Below are 15,717 nucleotides of genomic sequence, written 5' to 3'. Positions count from 1 at the left end.
TTTAAAGTTCAATAAACTAACCAGTCTCTGATTCTGAATTTAAAGAATGAAATCATTAAAACAAAGAAGTTGTTCAACCAATTGCATATCTGAACAATAAAAACAACACAATGCATTCCGAAAGTCAAAAATTTTACAAAAAAGGTATAACAACCCTTGAGTAATTGAAAAAAAAAAAAAAAAATAGGTGTAACTTAAACGAATTACCAAATTACAATTTTTATTATTCTCTATTTTTGGAATTATTTTAGACTATACCTACCTACACAAACATAATATTGCACTTACCTAAACCAATCGCTGCACAACACATCAATGTGATGATAACCAGTGTGCAGTTTTGACATCTCTGTGTACTTGGTTTCCTTGGCTTTCGATCACAGCATCTTGTCAATAAATACAGCAGTAAACCAAATAACGATAATATAAGTAATGCGGCGGGGATGGACGCTAATATACCCAAGCTCTGTAAATAAACAAAACAAAAATATAAATACTATTTATTTAACAATGAGTAAAAAAAAAAAGAAAACTTTATCCCTAAAGTTTGATTTTCAAGTAGGACTACGAATATAAAATAAAATAAATAAAATATAAAAGTTAGTCCATCGAAATGACCCGTAGACGACACTGATTCCTGTTTAGTATGCTACATTCATGCGAACTCTATTTTGGCTCTGAACTATACGTGTGAAAAATTACACAAAATGTTTAACGAAAAACGAAGTATTCATATTTGCCTTAGGAAACGAACACTTTTTCTCTGCATACAATTAGGAGAAAAGGGTTCGTTTTGAGTTTCCTGTATTTGTATGGGACAGAACTGAAAACTCTAGGACAGAAAAGAAAATAAGTAAAAAACTTCCTTCGGTCCAGTTCAGTTTTAAAATGCACACCATCAACGTTTTTCTCCGTTTGGCAGGCAAGGTTTTGTTGGTCTTGCATATTTTCAAAACATTCCATTTTATAGCTTCCAACCTGCCCGCTCGTCACAGTCGATCGCCATCAGCCCTTTCCGTTTTGGATATCGTCGTAAGGATAAAAGAATTGCAAAAACACATACAAAATACAAACATATATACACATTTTGCCCTTTTAAGAGAAAATGGATGTTTTTTGTTGTATCCTTGTTCTGTTTTGAAATTGGCATGGGAATGGTGAAGTTCGATGGACTTCATTCATTTATTCCAACACACAGACTGAAAATGCAGGCCCTGAGTTATCGACTGGTTCCTGGCGCTTTCTAAACAATACTTCCACATTTTTTTGTATTTTTTTTCCTTTGTAACAGTTAACTGCAAGTTTTGTAACTGTTTTTTTTTTTTATTATTATTTTACTTTTAGTAAACGAATTGGGTTGCATGGCAGGTTTTGGATATTTGTTCACGTATTTTGACTTGTTTTTTTCTGTGTTCGGGAGGCTTTTTTGATGTTAAGGGATGCCAGATGTAAATACCAAAAATGAAATGAATCGCATCAGCGTACAACTTTATAAGCTTAATAAAAGTTTTTATAGACCGAGTTCTATGGGACCTAATGCAGTGATTTTTAGGAATAGGAGTCAAGGTTTATGTAGAGGTTGTATGATTATAATTGCAGTTGCCAAACGTTCCAAAAATAACACCACAGTAACTTCACAATCATGTTAAGTAAGCCCCTCTTCACCACCACACCAGGTGTAATGAATTTTGTCAAGTTTAGAATAGAAATAACCCACGATCTATCAACTGGTAATTTTACGTAAAAACCCATGTCTCTACCGAGGTAATCCGTATTTTAATGAGCCAATCCTTAATTTTATTGGTGCGATCAGTTATCTTCCCATAGGACTCATGATTATACCAGGACGTGATTTTTCTGGGAAACCCTATTTATGTATTTTCGAGACTATTATCTTTTTATATTGCGTGATATACTCACAAAAAATTATCTTGTTTTTAAAATCAATCTTTTTTTAAGTATCATTCAATTTGTGCCTTGTCATTATTCAGTTTCCATGAACAATGTGAGTCAGACACTGCGTCAATTGGTAAATGCAGAATTTTGTTGTACTGTTGTACTGCTTCTCAATAATTTACAGTGTGTGCGCTCTCAAAAGTGATTAATTTAGACTGAAATCTATTTAAAAAACCCAAGGTAAGTAGGTACCATTGATTGATTAAAAAAAACTGTAGTTATTTCTGGGGTTCTGGGATTGGGCAGTTGGAAAATATGAAATGTAGGTATAACTAATCCGTTTGGAAACTAAATTGAGAGTGAGAATTTCCTTATGGGTCCATTTTCTTTTTTTTTTGCGTAGCCCTCCTTGTCGAAAGTTTCGCGTGAAAAATTCCAACCGGAAAACTTCATTTTCACTTTTACTTGAGGTATTTTGAATTCCGAACAAAAAGTTGTTCACGTTCGCAAAACTACAGGTATTTTTAACTTTTCCTACTTAAATTTTGATGGCCAACAAAAAACTAGTTTAGCGGAAAATATCAATTCCCTTCGTGTGAAACTTACAATAGCTTTTAAAATTCCGGATGGAAAAAATTTCTAAGTGGAAAGATTTCCACGTGAAACTCAGAATAAGACTGATATTGTTTGTGTTTTTCCCAACTCTTTGTGAGAATGTGGGCCTGTGTTTATTTTTTTACTATTATAAAAAAGATACAAAACATGCAAAAAGCAATAATTCGAAATGTTTCGTCTAACCTCCAATAATCAAATCGATAGTATATGTACTTGTTTATACATACATGACAACCCCTTTTGAGCCTGCGAATCTGTGAATCACTTTATTTAAATTTGATTTTCTCATTTTGTTTTAGGCTAGGCAGGCAGGCAGGCAGGCAGGCAGGCACACATAAAAGGTCGATCTTTAATTTACACATTGTTCCTGGGTGTTTTGCTTTGTGGGTTAATGAACAAAATCAATGCATGTGAATATTGAAACGAACAAACCCACATGAAACTTATCAAAGAGAATATTTTAATATATATTTAATGTTGCGTTGGAGCAAGATTTTTTTTAGTTTTTTTTTTTTTGATATCTCCGCAATTTAACAAGAAGGTAGAAAAGTGCAAATTATTGGACAAAGAATTAAATTTGTAGTTGCAAAAATATTTTTATTGTGCGAAACGGTGTTTGTAGGTTAAAAGGACATGGACACGGACCTATTTGCCATGTTAACATTGTATTTTATACCCACATTTTCTGTTGACGTCATGGATGTCATTTTTGTTGGCTGATTATGTTCTTGAATTTATTCTGTGGTAAAAAAAAAAAAATTGTGTATTCACCTTGGGAAATATGGAGTTTGGGGTGCCATTGACTTTTATTTTTCTGAGTGGGATGGAGAAATCTTTTCTAGAGGTCTAGAGTTTTTCTTTTGCTTTTGAATGAGCTTTTATGGTTCAAGGATATGGTCCAAAAAATTTTCATCAACAAAGTTGCATTTTAGATGTCAACAGAACAATAGGTTTGATATACATAGGTCTTGGTCAAGTTAAAAGAAATATTAATAAATGATTTGCAGGAAAAAAGATTATTAGGGCGCGGAAATAGGTTTTCCGCTATGTACGTGTATCAACTTTCCGCCTAAGAAAAAATTTTTTTTTGAAGAATATTTGTATGAAAGAGTTATGGTTAGGATAGTACTCAGAAAACCAACGACATTGGGTAACATACGGGGTAAGGGCTTTTTTGAAGTTATACTTCTTATGGGACGGTGGGTGTGAAAATTTGTTTTTTGACAAGAATGTCAAAGGGATTATGACGCGATCGCCATCTCGGAGACAATTGGGCAGCAGGGCTGTCGTTTCACCTTTAGAGTTGGTAGTACTTTAGTATTTAAAAATGCAGTACGGCAAAAAAAAAAACACATGAAAAGAAAACAACATAGATTAAAACTAATTTTGTATTGATATAAAGGCCATCAATCGTAGATAAAACTTAATTTTTTTTTTCTCAAAAATTTAGCCCCGGAAATTGGTATGAAGATTCTTAATTTCCAATTATAAAGAGAAGTATAACTTCAGTCGCGTGTACATGTGTACACACCACACTCTTTTTTTTGATTAACCTTGAACACTAAACAAGCTTTAAAGCAAATCTTAAAAAACGCCTATAATCCAGCATGGAAATGAAATCCTTTCTCAGCCGATTTTTTTTTTACAATAGGTGAAAAAAAACAACCATTTACCCACCAATTTTACACTAATTTCAAATTTTAAGTTTGTATAAGTTTGTACATACATATATACAAGATGTTCCAAAAGAGAAATATATATAGGTATGATGGATATTCAAATTTGAATTCAACAAAACTAAGTTCTGCAAAGGAAAAAACAAACTACGACTATAGACGTTCGTTTGATCGATCTTATCGCAACATTTAATTGGTGAAAAGTTTCTACAAAAATAGAAGGTCAATTAACACATTTTTAGTTAATTATAAGGCTTTTAATTTGAGAAAAATATAAGTATCCTTCAAACAACACAAATTGGCTGTACAGACTTGAGTTAATATCATCTCGGCATTTCTATAAATGCCTAAAATATCAAATACTGTAACCCCACCATTAGCCACAATTAAATAGCACTTCTACAATTCAAAACATTTTCATATAATTTTCAATGTTCATCGACCACAATCAATCATTCACTCCTAATATAATAGGGAATAAATCTCATAGAGAATTAATATACTACCCATTGCATTTCCCTTTGAATCTATGAATGTTGATGCAATTAAACATGTCAAAACCACTGTCTAATTCTGTTTTCAATCTAATCTCGAGTGCGCGCAATCGAAAATGTAACACAAATTATTTCAACTAACCAAAATGCCGCTTTGTAGATTTATTTATATATAAATAACACTTACATACATAGATACATATATCATTATGTACTGTTATACATATACTATGTAAATTTGTTTAGATCTCATTTATTTTGTATTGAAAATGTCAATCTTTTATTGGTTTTGACTTGAATGCAGCAGACAATGTTTGCATAGTTTTTAAAATCCTCTTTGACATAAAACCCAATCCCTTTGATTTTATTTTCAATTCAATTATTTCAATTGCATTTTTTTCAAATAAGAACAAAAAAAAAAAGAAAAAATACACACATAACATACAAAGATTACCATTGGGTAGAAAAGAACTCTTACCACAAGATTTCTCTTGTGATTGACACACATTCCATGTTAGGAAGCAAAACCACACAGTACCTAATTACATTCGAACAAAGTAACTCATTTATTGGACAATTTATCATCCTTCATTTCACGTTGTCTAGGCTATCCGCTATGCTGATAAAAGTTTCACTCGCACAACGTTGTACACAAAAAGGGATCCAGTAACACACAGGTTTTGAAAATAGCGTGGTTTAAATATTTTTATAATTATTTCATTACAATTTGATATTGTTTCGTTTTCAAATGACATGCATTTTCAATTCGAAAGATTTTTTATTAGGAGCGCTTGTCCGGAACAAATTTCTTCCGGAAGTGTTAATTCAGAATAGGGCTGATCAACTAAAAAAAAATTCGAAAACAGAGTCCAATTCACGGGAGGTGTTTGGTAAACGTTTTTTCTAGAAATAATGTTGAGTTTAATATATATTATATATATTAATTATAAATTTCCTTTTAGGGAAAATGACGGGGCGTAAGCAGTGTTGCCACCCAACTGATTAAAAATGTAGTCTGGAGGAGTCAAAACGTAGGTAGTAATTATTTAATTTTTGAAAATGCAGAAAAAAAAAGGTTTCAAATTTTAAAATAAGAAAAACATTAACATATAATGTTTTTTAAATTTAAAGCCTAGTTCACAGAAGAAACGAAAATTTTCTTAGTCTTCATAGTCGACAGCGAAAATGCCAACGAAAAAATATCATCGAGTATTCTGCCAAAAGTCAAAATAAAAAAATTACAATCAAGAAATGAAAAAACTTAATTCCTCAAAGATGAATAATTTTAAAAAAGCATTTGTTGAGTTTTGAAAAAACACTCCTCAATTATAAATAGGTTTGAGAGCCTGAACAATTCTTTGATTCTAAACCCCTCTTTTGTAACTTTTAAACTCATGGTAAACATTTTTAAGTGACATAAAATTCATTTTTCATACAAATAAAAATAATTTTTCTGATTTTGAGCGAAATTCAGTTATATTAAATGGATTTTATTGCAATTCTAAAATTGTGTTGTTCAGTGAGTATTCTGATTGTAAGTAGTAAAAAAAAAAATGTTCCGCTCCCAAAAACGAAAAGTCTCGCGATAGTTCCCCAAACAACTCATATGATTTTCTTAATGCATAAATTAACATACACAATCGAAACTATACCTACTTTCCTAGTTTTCAAGCTTCTTTTAATGCAGACTTAGAGAGAGCTATAGATTTATTTATTTTCTTTTCTTATAATTATTTGTAAACATGGGCGGAGCTCATTCTTTTAATACTTCTTCCGCAGTCCTATAAAAATTGTGTTCAAAATTGTAATTAAACAGCATTATCATTGGATGTTGCATTTATATTCATAAAAGCAAAATGACAATCAATATACTGTCTAGTAGACATGTTTGTTTGTCTGTTTTCTACTTCATCTTCTTCCTCTTTGACTTTTTTCTATTTGTTACTTTTTTTACTTGGCACAAAAGAAATAATATACCTATGTATTAGGGTACTTCTTAAAAATCAATTTTCGAAATTTTAATGGGACACCCTTTCATTTTCTTCTTCCTGCCTTAAATATAAATTGGGTAAAATTTGGTCCAGTTTAAACACGTTCTAGGGGTCCGCTACCACAATTTTGAAAAATACACCAAATTTTGTTTTTTTTTTTTTTTCTCAGAAAATTTTAAAATTTGTAATCAGAATTAAGTACTTTATATTAAATCTTTAACTGTTTTGAAAGAAATTTTGATAAAAATACAGCGGAATAAAAATGAAGTTTAATTTTGAATATTTTTGAATTTGACATTTTTTTTTTGTGTTATTCTGTAGAATAACTAACTGAGTGATCTTTCTTAATTGAAAAATTCAATGATTTTATCTGATTGTTTATGAGCCTAATATCTTTATTCGACAGACAGTTACCTGACTGTTTATTAGAAGATTGAAAAATCGGGTCTTAAGCGTACTTTGTATTGTAACGAAAAATTTTTTGTTTAAATTGATCTTTTTTTTTACTTAAATCTTTAGTGAATGGTAGCGACCCCTAAATTTTAATATTAAAATCGGTAAAAAATACCATATACCTACTATGCTTATATGGTATAACATAATGCAGGGGTGTCCCATTAAAAAATCAAGAAAAAGATTTTTTCGACCATATAAGAAGCACCCTAATATGTATCCTAGTTAACCTTGGCTTGTCATTTACAATTTGGGAACATCTTGGGACATTAGTTCCAGACTCAAAATATTGAGAACAATAGGTACGTAAAATAATTTATTGCAATTAGTTAGAAAAAAAAGATTCAGAGTCAACACTTCGTCATACATTGAAAAGTGTTCGATAGTTTTCAAATGGGAGACTATGATAGCTTGTTGCAGCTCTAGATTTACCATAATTTTACTGTAGATTTTATATTATAGAGCAAGTTCGGGTAATCCAGAGCAGGCGGGTAATGTGAACTCCTGCCATTGGAGCAGTGCAATAATATTTCTATTATCAAACGCAAGTTTACCAACCGAGAAAAGCAAATCTATAACTTTCTTTGAAATCTTGTTTTCCTTCAAACTTTTAATAAAAACAACCAATTTAAACAAAATAAATCATTAATAAAGCACCCTGTTTATTGGTTTATGTAAATTATCCTTTTCAGAGTTCCCATTAACTCCATCAAAATGCTGGTATCTATAATTTTGTTATGAAATCTGTATTGGAAATTGAAAAACAAAAGAATAATAATAAAACAGTTCATGACATGGTGGATTTTCTTCACAGAAGACAGACTAAAAATGTGTTGGTAAACGCTATAATTCATATAAATTAAACTCAATTTGCCTTTATTTCAATTAAATGCATGTCGAACTATTGCCGAAGGTACACCGACACAGATAGTTTATTATTCATACAAATTCCACATGAATATACATAAATTTAGCGAAAAATAAAATTGCCTTTTGTCTTTCTTTTAATGTCATCAAAAGTTTGATCATAATTTGCTTGGTGAAGTCAAAATAATTAACCGTTCTTTTGATTTGATTGCACTTAAAGTTGGAGTGCATCAATTAGGCTAAATGTTTGTGTTTTGCAAATAGCGCAAGCGATCTGCCGCCAACTCTATTATTTGTCATAGTTCGGAATGAAATGTTGCAATTAAGCAAAATATAATTTAAATTGCACGGCAAGAGTTTTAAGAAGTATATTTAAAAAATAGGAGAACCGAAAAACATAGAACAGAATAGAATAGAATAGAATAGAATAGAATAGAATAGAATAGAATAGAATAGAATAGAATAGAATAGAATAGAATAGAATAGAATAGAATAGAATAGAATAGAATAGAATAGAATAGAATAGAATAGAATAGAATAGAATAGAATAGAATAGAATAGAATAGAATAGAATAGAATAGAATAGAATAGAATAGAATAGAATAGAATAGAATAGAATAGAATAGAATAGAATAGAATAGAATAGAATAGAATAGAATAGAATAGAATAGAATAGAATAGAATAGAATAGAATAGAATAGAATAGAATAGAATAGAATAGAATAGAATAGAATAGAATAGAATAGAATAGAATAGAATAGAATAGAATAGAATAGAATAGAATTAGAAAGAATATAATAGAATAGGTATATTCGAATTTTACATTCCTCAATTTAATTTAAACCCAGGTCAATATGAAATTATTTCAAATCACTAAAATTTAACACTATCTCCCATACTATTAAGCCCACCATGCCAAGAAACTTATGTCATTGTCATTGGCATTTGGCAATTGAACACGCAAACTGAACGAACAAATTAATTTGCTCAAGAGATCATTTTAAAGTTGATTTGACAGATAAGAGGATATTTTCAAAGTGTTTGAATTGATGGGGCGTATCGAAGGAAAAATTGAGATAGTTTGGAAAGTATTCAACAGTGGATGGATCGCAAACTTGAATAACTAAACATGATACGCTTAAACTTAGTTCTTGTGTAGTTCTGCCATAAATGCTTGAAGTGTATTATAACTTAACAGCGATAATAATTTTCACTTTCTTTGGCAATAGAAACTTAAGATTGTAGTTGTCTTGAAGGTGATGGGCTTAAAAGTGGGTGTGTGGATATCATTTAAGAGAGAAATTATTCATCGTATTTCAATGATGAAAATGGAAAGGCCCAATCAGAAAGTGGGGAATTATTTATTCAACGTGCACTTTTAACAGTTTTTTTTTTGTGAAAAAATGTGTAACGTTTCTTTAATATCTGGATGATGGAGTTCCAAAGTTTTAAAAAATACATTTTTTTAATTGGTTAGATTCGTATGCCGTTTTGTTGAATACAATTGTGATGTTAATTCACATTCAGAAACCTTGTAACAATTTGCCATATAAAAGGCTTGCATTCAGCTTAGTTATTTTTGAAAATATAAAGGGTATTTTATTCTCTACTGTCACGTCCTGAAAAAAAAGCTGATTTTGAATCTCTGAATCTCTGCAATTTTATAAAAAAATATTTATTCAAATCTTTTATTAAAAAGAAAATTATTTAGAAGCGTGATTCATAACTTACAGATTTAAATAATACTTTGTTGTTTACTCCAATGAGACAGGGCCGTCTTTAACTATCCTGGGGCCCTTGGGCACACAAGAATTTGGGGGCGCTTTTGGAAAGTAAAATAAGAACAATGGTTGGCTTAAAGGCAATAAATATAAAGTACCTAGTGTCTTTATTATTGACAGGGGGTGCCAATAATACGTGCATTGAGACATCAATCGTTGCCACTGCCAATAATTGTATACTTTTTATACTGCCAATAATAATTAAACCCTGGTATCCGTTATAAGTTTCAGTTTGAAGAATTGGAAAAAAAGCTCAAACGGATTGATAAATTTGCTAAAAACTTGGTACAAACGATATGTACGTAATTTCCAAGAGCTGTTTTTTAATTTTTATTTTAATATCTCCTTTTCAACAAATATCTATAATATAAAGTTTTCGAGATATTGCAATTTTCTCAAAAACGGATAACGATTTTGCTTTGAAAAAAAAAAAACATGTAATGCTGCTCAGAAGGCCGCACTTTTGAAATAAGAAAAATATTTTTTGGACCGTTATTAACGGTACCTACTTGCCATAAAACCGATTTCTTAATGTTAAAATTAAAATTAAGAAAACTTTTAAAAAAAATTATTTTTGGATTACAAAAAAAAATTAATTCTTTTTTGAAAATAATTTTTTTTAAAGTTACTTATTTTAAATACGAGAGCAATTCGCAATGCAAATTAAACAATGTTTGGATGTGCCTACCGTTGTACAATGGCGTTTTCCATTGAACCAAAACATTGATGTACCGTCGACGAGCCGGCAATAGTTTTTTCTTAAACGTTTTCCAACGGAAAAAGTATTGATGTTTTTTTGCCGACGAATTGATTCTTTTTTCGTCTTTTAATACGATTCTACATATTATTTTTCCACTGATTTTAACACGCACTACAAATTTGACAGTTTTGAGAATTCGTTGTTTGTATTAATAAATAATAAATAATCTTACCTACAGTGGAAAAAAAAAGATATTTTTCTTGTTTTTTGAAAATATTATTGTCTAATTTGTTTTGAAAATTGAATTTGGGTTTGGTCGTTTGGATTTAAAATTTTGTCCGCATACAACGCCATTTAATTTTTCTTTTTGAAAACATATTTTTTCCGTATAGGTGTAGAAAAAAATTTATTTGATTGTTTGGTTGCCATATAAAAACTAAAATTTTTTGGTAGATGGTCTGCCCGACAAAAATTCTTTAAGAATAAATGTGTGAGAGAAACTTTCGTTCCTTCGGGGCCCCCCTGAGAATGGGGGCCCTGGGCACGGGCCCCGTGTGCCCTTATGGTAAAGACGGCATTGCAATAAGACCAATCGATCGGAAACTTACAGGATTTGGGAAAATATATGTTTAACAACTGTATTCAACCGGAATGGATAGCAAAAAATTGTATTTAAGCTATGCATATAGCACCACATCACCTCTTTAAAATATTGGCTAGTGCCTCGAATAATTTCCTGCTGCTTCTTTACTTTTTTCGTTTCACCGCCCTTTAACTTTCTGATTTTGGTTTCTGATCATACATGACCTTTTCAAAACTGGGAATCGTGACCATGAACCCGATGGAATTAATCACTTTCATCTAAGGATTTCGACACTCGGAGAAAAAAATTATTAAAAAAAAGTCTACTTCCTGTCGAGATACGGCGAATGAGTGGATTGTTTATTGTGTAAATTCTTGAATTCACAGGAAGAGAAACAAGTAATATTCATACAAACCATTCCCATACATAAATGAACAAAAATATGAGCTTTATTTCGTGTGTCCTTATGGCCATTGTAAATTATGGTGGTAATGGCGAAAATCATGAAATAAAAAAAGAAATTCAACATACCTCATCCTGTGACGAACCTTTAGTACAAATGTATTTTCCTGAATTTTAAAATTTTATATTACCATAGTGATGGCAAGTAACAAACAATACACCTGCACAAAACAATACCAACAAAAATAATGAATTCGCCCATACCTATAGGTACTCGTAAAATGTATGAATTTTCATTTCAAATGTCAGCGGTGAATTGCGGTGTGGTGAATTTCATATACGAATGAACGTCCAAACGGAAATGACATACAAATTATTACATCTGAATGCGTATGTAAGTAATTGATTCAACGAGAGAGTGCCTTCTATACCGCAACCTGTTAACCATCACATACACACGGCAAAGATGTCAAATGTCAGTGAGATAGCCGAATTGTGCGATTGTGCAATTCACAATACGGTGGCCACGACCTGTCGGAAGCAATTGGGTAAATGTGTTGTTCATAACTGTTGATGCATCAACGAACGGGAACTGTAGAGGGATGGAGATAGGGTTACTTTATACTGTTAATTTAGTTATTTCAAAATTGAAGTTCAATTCCATTTCATTTGGCTTTCAAAGGGAAAGAATGAGTCTCTTTGTAAATGCGCTCATCATGTTTATTCAATGGATACAAACAAAGAAATAAAAGAGAATAATTGTTGAGTAACTAAAGTCGAAACGCAGATTTTAAATTGGTCTATATAAAGTTTTGACTTTGATTTTTTTTAAGTGATGATGCCCTAGAGCGGACTTTAAGAGATAATAATTATAGCAATCAGTGGAATTGATGTGAAAGATGTTAAAGGGGTTAGTTGTTTGATATTAAATTTAGATTCCGAAATAAATGAATAATTTAGTAATGGCAAGAAGATGAAAGTAAATGGAAATAGCCTTGCTTTGTGGTAAATGACATACAAATTCATCACAAAGATTAATGTTAGTTAGAAAAGGGTAACGAGTAAAGAATAAAAAAAAAAAACAAAACATTTAAGCCAGTACCAGCAAAAAAACCGAAGATCCTATGAAAAGAATTCCCAGAAATACTTAAATACTTCTATTGACTAGAAGATAATTTGCATCCCCGATACCGATTCAATTGCTAAAATATGTGGTTGAGTTGCAGCATATGCAATATGGTCGAGATTGGTGACTGATTGTATTGTAATAATAATAATTTTATAAAAAAAAAAACAACCGACTGCTATGAATCAAAACTTGGATTTATGGTTTTCTCATGCACTCTTTTTTCAGAACTGGATAAAATTGGACCACACTGAATGCACCAGCTTTCGAATTTAAAAAGAATTATCAACATTGGTTCAACCAGTCCGAATTTATGAGGTAACAAACATAAAAAAAAAAATACAGACGAATTGATAACCTCCTCCTTTTTGGAAGTCGGTAAACAATGAAAATCAATCTAAATCTTAAAAAAAAAAAAATTGGTTGGGCCATGAATGAGACGCAAAGAAAGTATAAATTTTGTAATTGAGGAGAAAAACACAACATCGACTCGGCCAGAACATCACAATGGACAGATGTGATTTTGAAGTAATCAATCGTACAATGACATCAGTGCCAGTGCAGAGATAAGGCGAAGAATCACTATATATCCTGGATATCTGTGAACCTAGTTCTTAGACCTACAAAACTTGTACATCACACGATTGATTTTCGTCAAAATAAAATGAAAAACTCTACAGACTTATTTACACATCCATTTCCGCTCTAAAGAGCTCTTATATTGATCCAGAAATCGCATTTATAAATCTAAAAGCATACACAACACTGCATTGTTAATTGTTGTCTTTGTCATTGTCATCGCCATCACATTGGTGGTTATATTGCTAGACTCTTTTGGTAACTGCTGTGATCGATACATTTGACGCCTTATAGCCGTGAACGGACGAGCACAAAAATACAAGAAACTTCAATTATAGTAGAGGTAAAATCATTATGACTATGGAGTCATTTTATTTTTCAAGTTTTATTTGCTTTTTTTTTATGGAAAATGTTTGGTTTAGGTATGCCAATCACGTTGATTTAATAAAAATGATGGTCAGCGGTTCCTTTTCTTTGTTGGCATTCAAGAATATTGATCGTCGAACCTGGGTATAATCGATTATCGATTTTTTATGTCAAATAGGTAAGACACTATTGATTTTCAAGTATAATGTTGTAAGAAAGTTTGTTTTATGTGCGACTATTTACAGTTGAATTAGATCTTTTGGTATGGAGTTACATACATATATTTTTCTTTTTGTTATTCACTTATTTTAGGAAAATTCTATTGTTTGAAAGAAAATTCTTAATTTACCTATGGAAAACTAAAAAACTTGATCGGGAATGTCTTTTCTATTAAATTCTATTTAACAACTTGGTAACCAATCAAACCTCAACTATATTGATTGTTGTTCAACAGATAAAGAAAATTTCTTAAAAAAAAAAAAAAAACAAAGTTTCTTGCTTACAAGTTTCCTATACGGCGGGATAAATAAGAACAGAAATCAGTTAGTAGTTCCTTACAAGTAGAACTTTGAAGCTATACATAAAATGAATTTTTCCTGTGGTTCCTACTTTTTTTTAAGCCAATCTCAAAACTTTATGGTCCAGAAGTACATAATTTCAATGAAAACCATTAAATCGAATTCTTTTGTAATATTTCACTATAAATAGTCTTACCAAAAGCAACAGAAGTACAATTACCTACTTTCCAATCGATACTTCTATACCATCAACGAATGACTCGTGTAAAATAGTATGCGCATTCATCATATTTCAGCTTTCTTCTCAAGTTCGACGACTTTTAACAGAACCGCACAAAAAAAGACACCGCTATTCTATATTATATCCACGATAAAAAGAATAAAACCAAAAACGAAAAAAATAAAAAAAGAAGAAAAAGAAGAAGAAGGAGAAAAAAAACATTTCTTTCATCGCCAAACAATAGCAATCCCACAGTGGCGCACTGTGCAACTCAAAATGGAACTTCTCGTCCGATGAACCGAACCGATGATGCATGCAACTGAAAGCATTTTCTTCAGCCGTCATAAATGCAACAATTTTAGTTTTTCGCACGTGAAACGTGACTTACGCTATTTTTCATTTCTTTTTTTACGATCCTTCACAATTGATATAAAAAAAACACAAAGCAAAAAAAAAAAAATTTATAAGAACATTCTTTTTGATTTACATTCTTCATTGGACGGAAGGGGTAAATACACTATAGGAACCACCCAAAGCTTAAGTTATTCCTGAGGGAAACGCATACACTACATTTTAATTTACTTGACATATTTGTGTTCAACAACTTGCAAATGCAACTTTGCCATGGTTTTACTATGAACCTTATCGTTTGATATAATTGTGAGGCTATAAATACAAGGTGCGGTGTCGGTGTTGTTGTGTAGCGTTGTTCTCCATATGTCAAAAGTCTCACCATGCCAATGACCTGGTAGTAGGAACTTTGTATTGCTAAGTGTTGTACCTGCTTTGAATTGAACCTTTTGAAGATTGATTTTTTTTAGCTTTGAATGCGTAATAATTTATGTTAAGATAATTGAACATTAGGGTGTGTCACTTTTGTATGGCCGAAAAAAAGTACCCTAATTTTGCAATGCAATAGTGGTCAAAAGTTTTATTAGGGTCTAAGGTTTAATAATATGTAAAAAAAATGTATAATATCGTTCGTCTTTGGCTCGCTCAAATCGGTTGAAGTTGTTAGGAAAAAAACGGTTTTATATGAAAAAATTATTTTTTTTCTTCGCATATTATTTCGCAGCTTCTTTACTAAGTGTTCAATTCCAACAAATATAAGCTTAAAAGTTTTTTCTTATAAAGATATATATTTGTTTTTGTATTCAAACGGTGCAATTAAAAAAAAAACATATATTTAAAAAATCTCTAAAAATTCAAATTTCTTCGATTTCTTCCTATATTTTGAGCGAGCCAAAGATATTAATTAAAATGAAAATTTTAAACCCAGGATTTATTTTTGATAAGTAATGCAACTTTTAAAAGCTATTACATTTGAAAATGCCATACTTTAGCATTTTGACACACCCTATTGAACATTACTTTTAATGAGCTGAAACAAAGTTGTTGTCTAAGCTGGTTTGAAACGTGAGTTTAGTTTAGGGGAAAATAATTATCGCAC

At 30.9% G+C, this 15,717-nt stretch overlaps 1 protein-coding gene across 2 annotated transcripts in view; it reads right to left on the bottom strand.

The window, feature by feature from the left end:
* The window catches only part of LOC129920183 (protein tweety-2-like), a 161,906-nt gene that overhangs the window by 62,146 nt on the left and 84,043 nt on the right, over positions 1 to 15,717 (bottom strand). For both annotated transcript variants that reach the window (XM_056001415.1, XM_056001416.1), the window contains exon 2: positions 289 to 466. In XM_056001415.1, the coding sequence (XP_055857390.1) occupies positions 289 to 466 (178 nt within the window). The remainder of the gene's footprint in view (positions 1 to 288; positions 467 to 15,717) is intronic.

The sequence above is a fragment of the Episyrphus balteatus genome, chromosome 4 (genome assembly GCF_945859705.1).
Source record: "Episyrphus balteatus chromosome 4, idEpiBalt1.1, whole genome shotgun sequence".
NCBI classification, from domain to species: domain Eukaryota; kingdom Metazoa; phylum Arthropoda; class Insecta; order Diptera; family Syrphidae; genus Episyrphus; species Episyrphus balteatus.
Note: the sequence above shows the minus strand (reverse complement) of the source record. Positions and strands in the feature narration are given on the sequence as shown.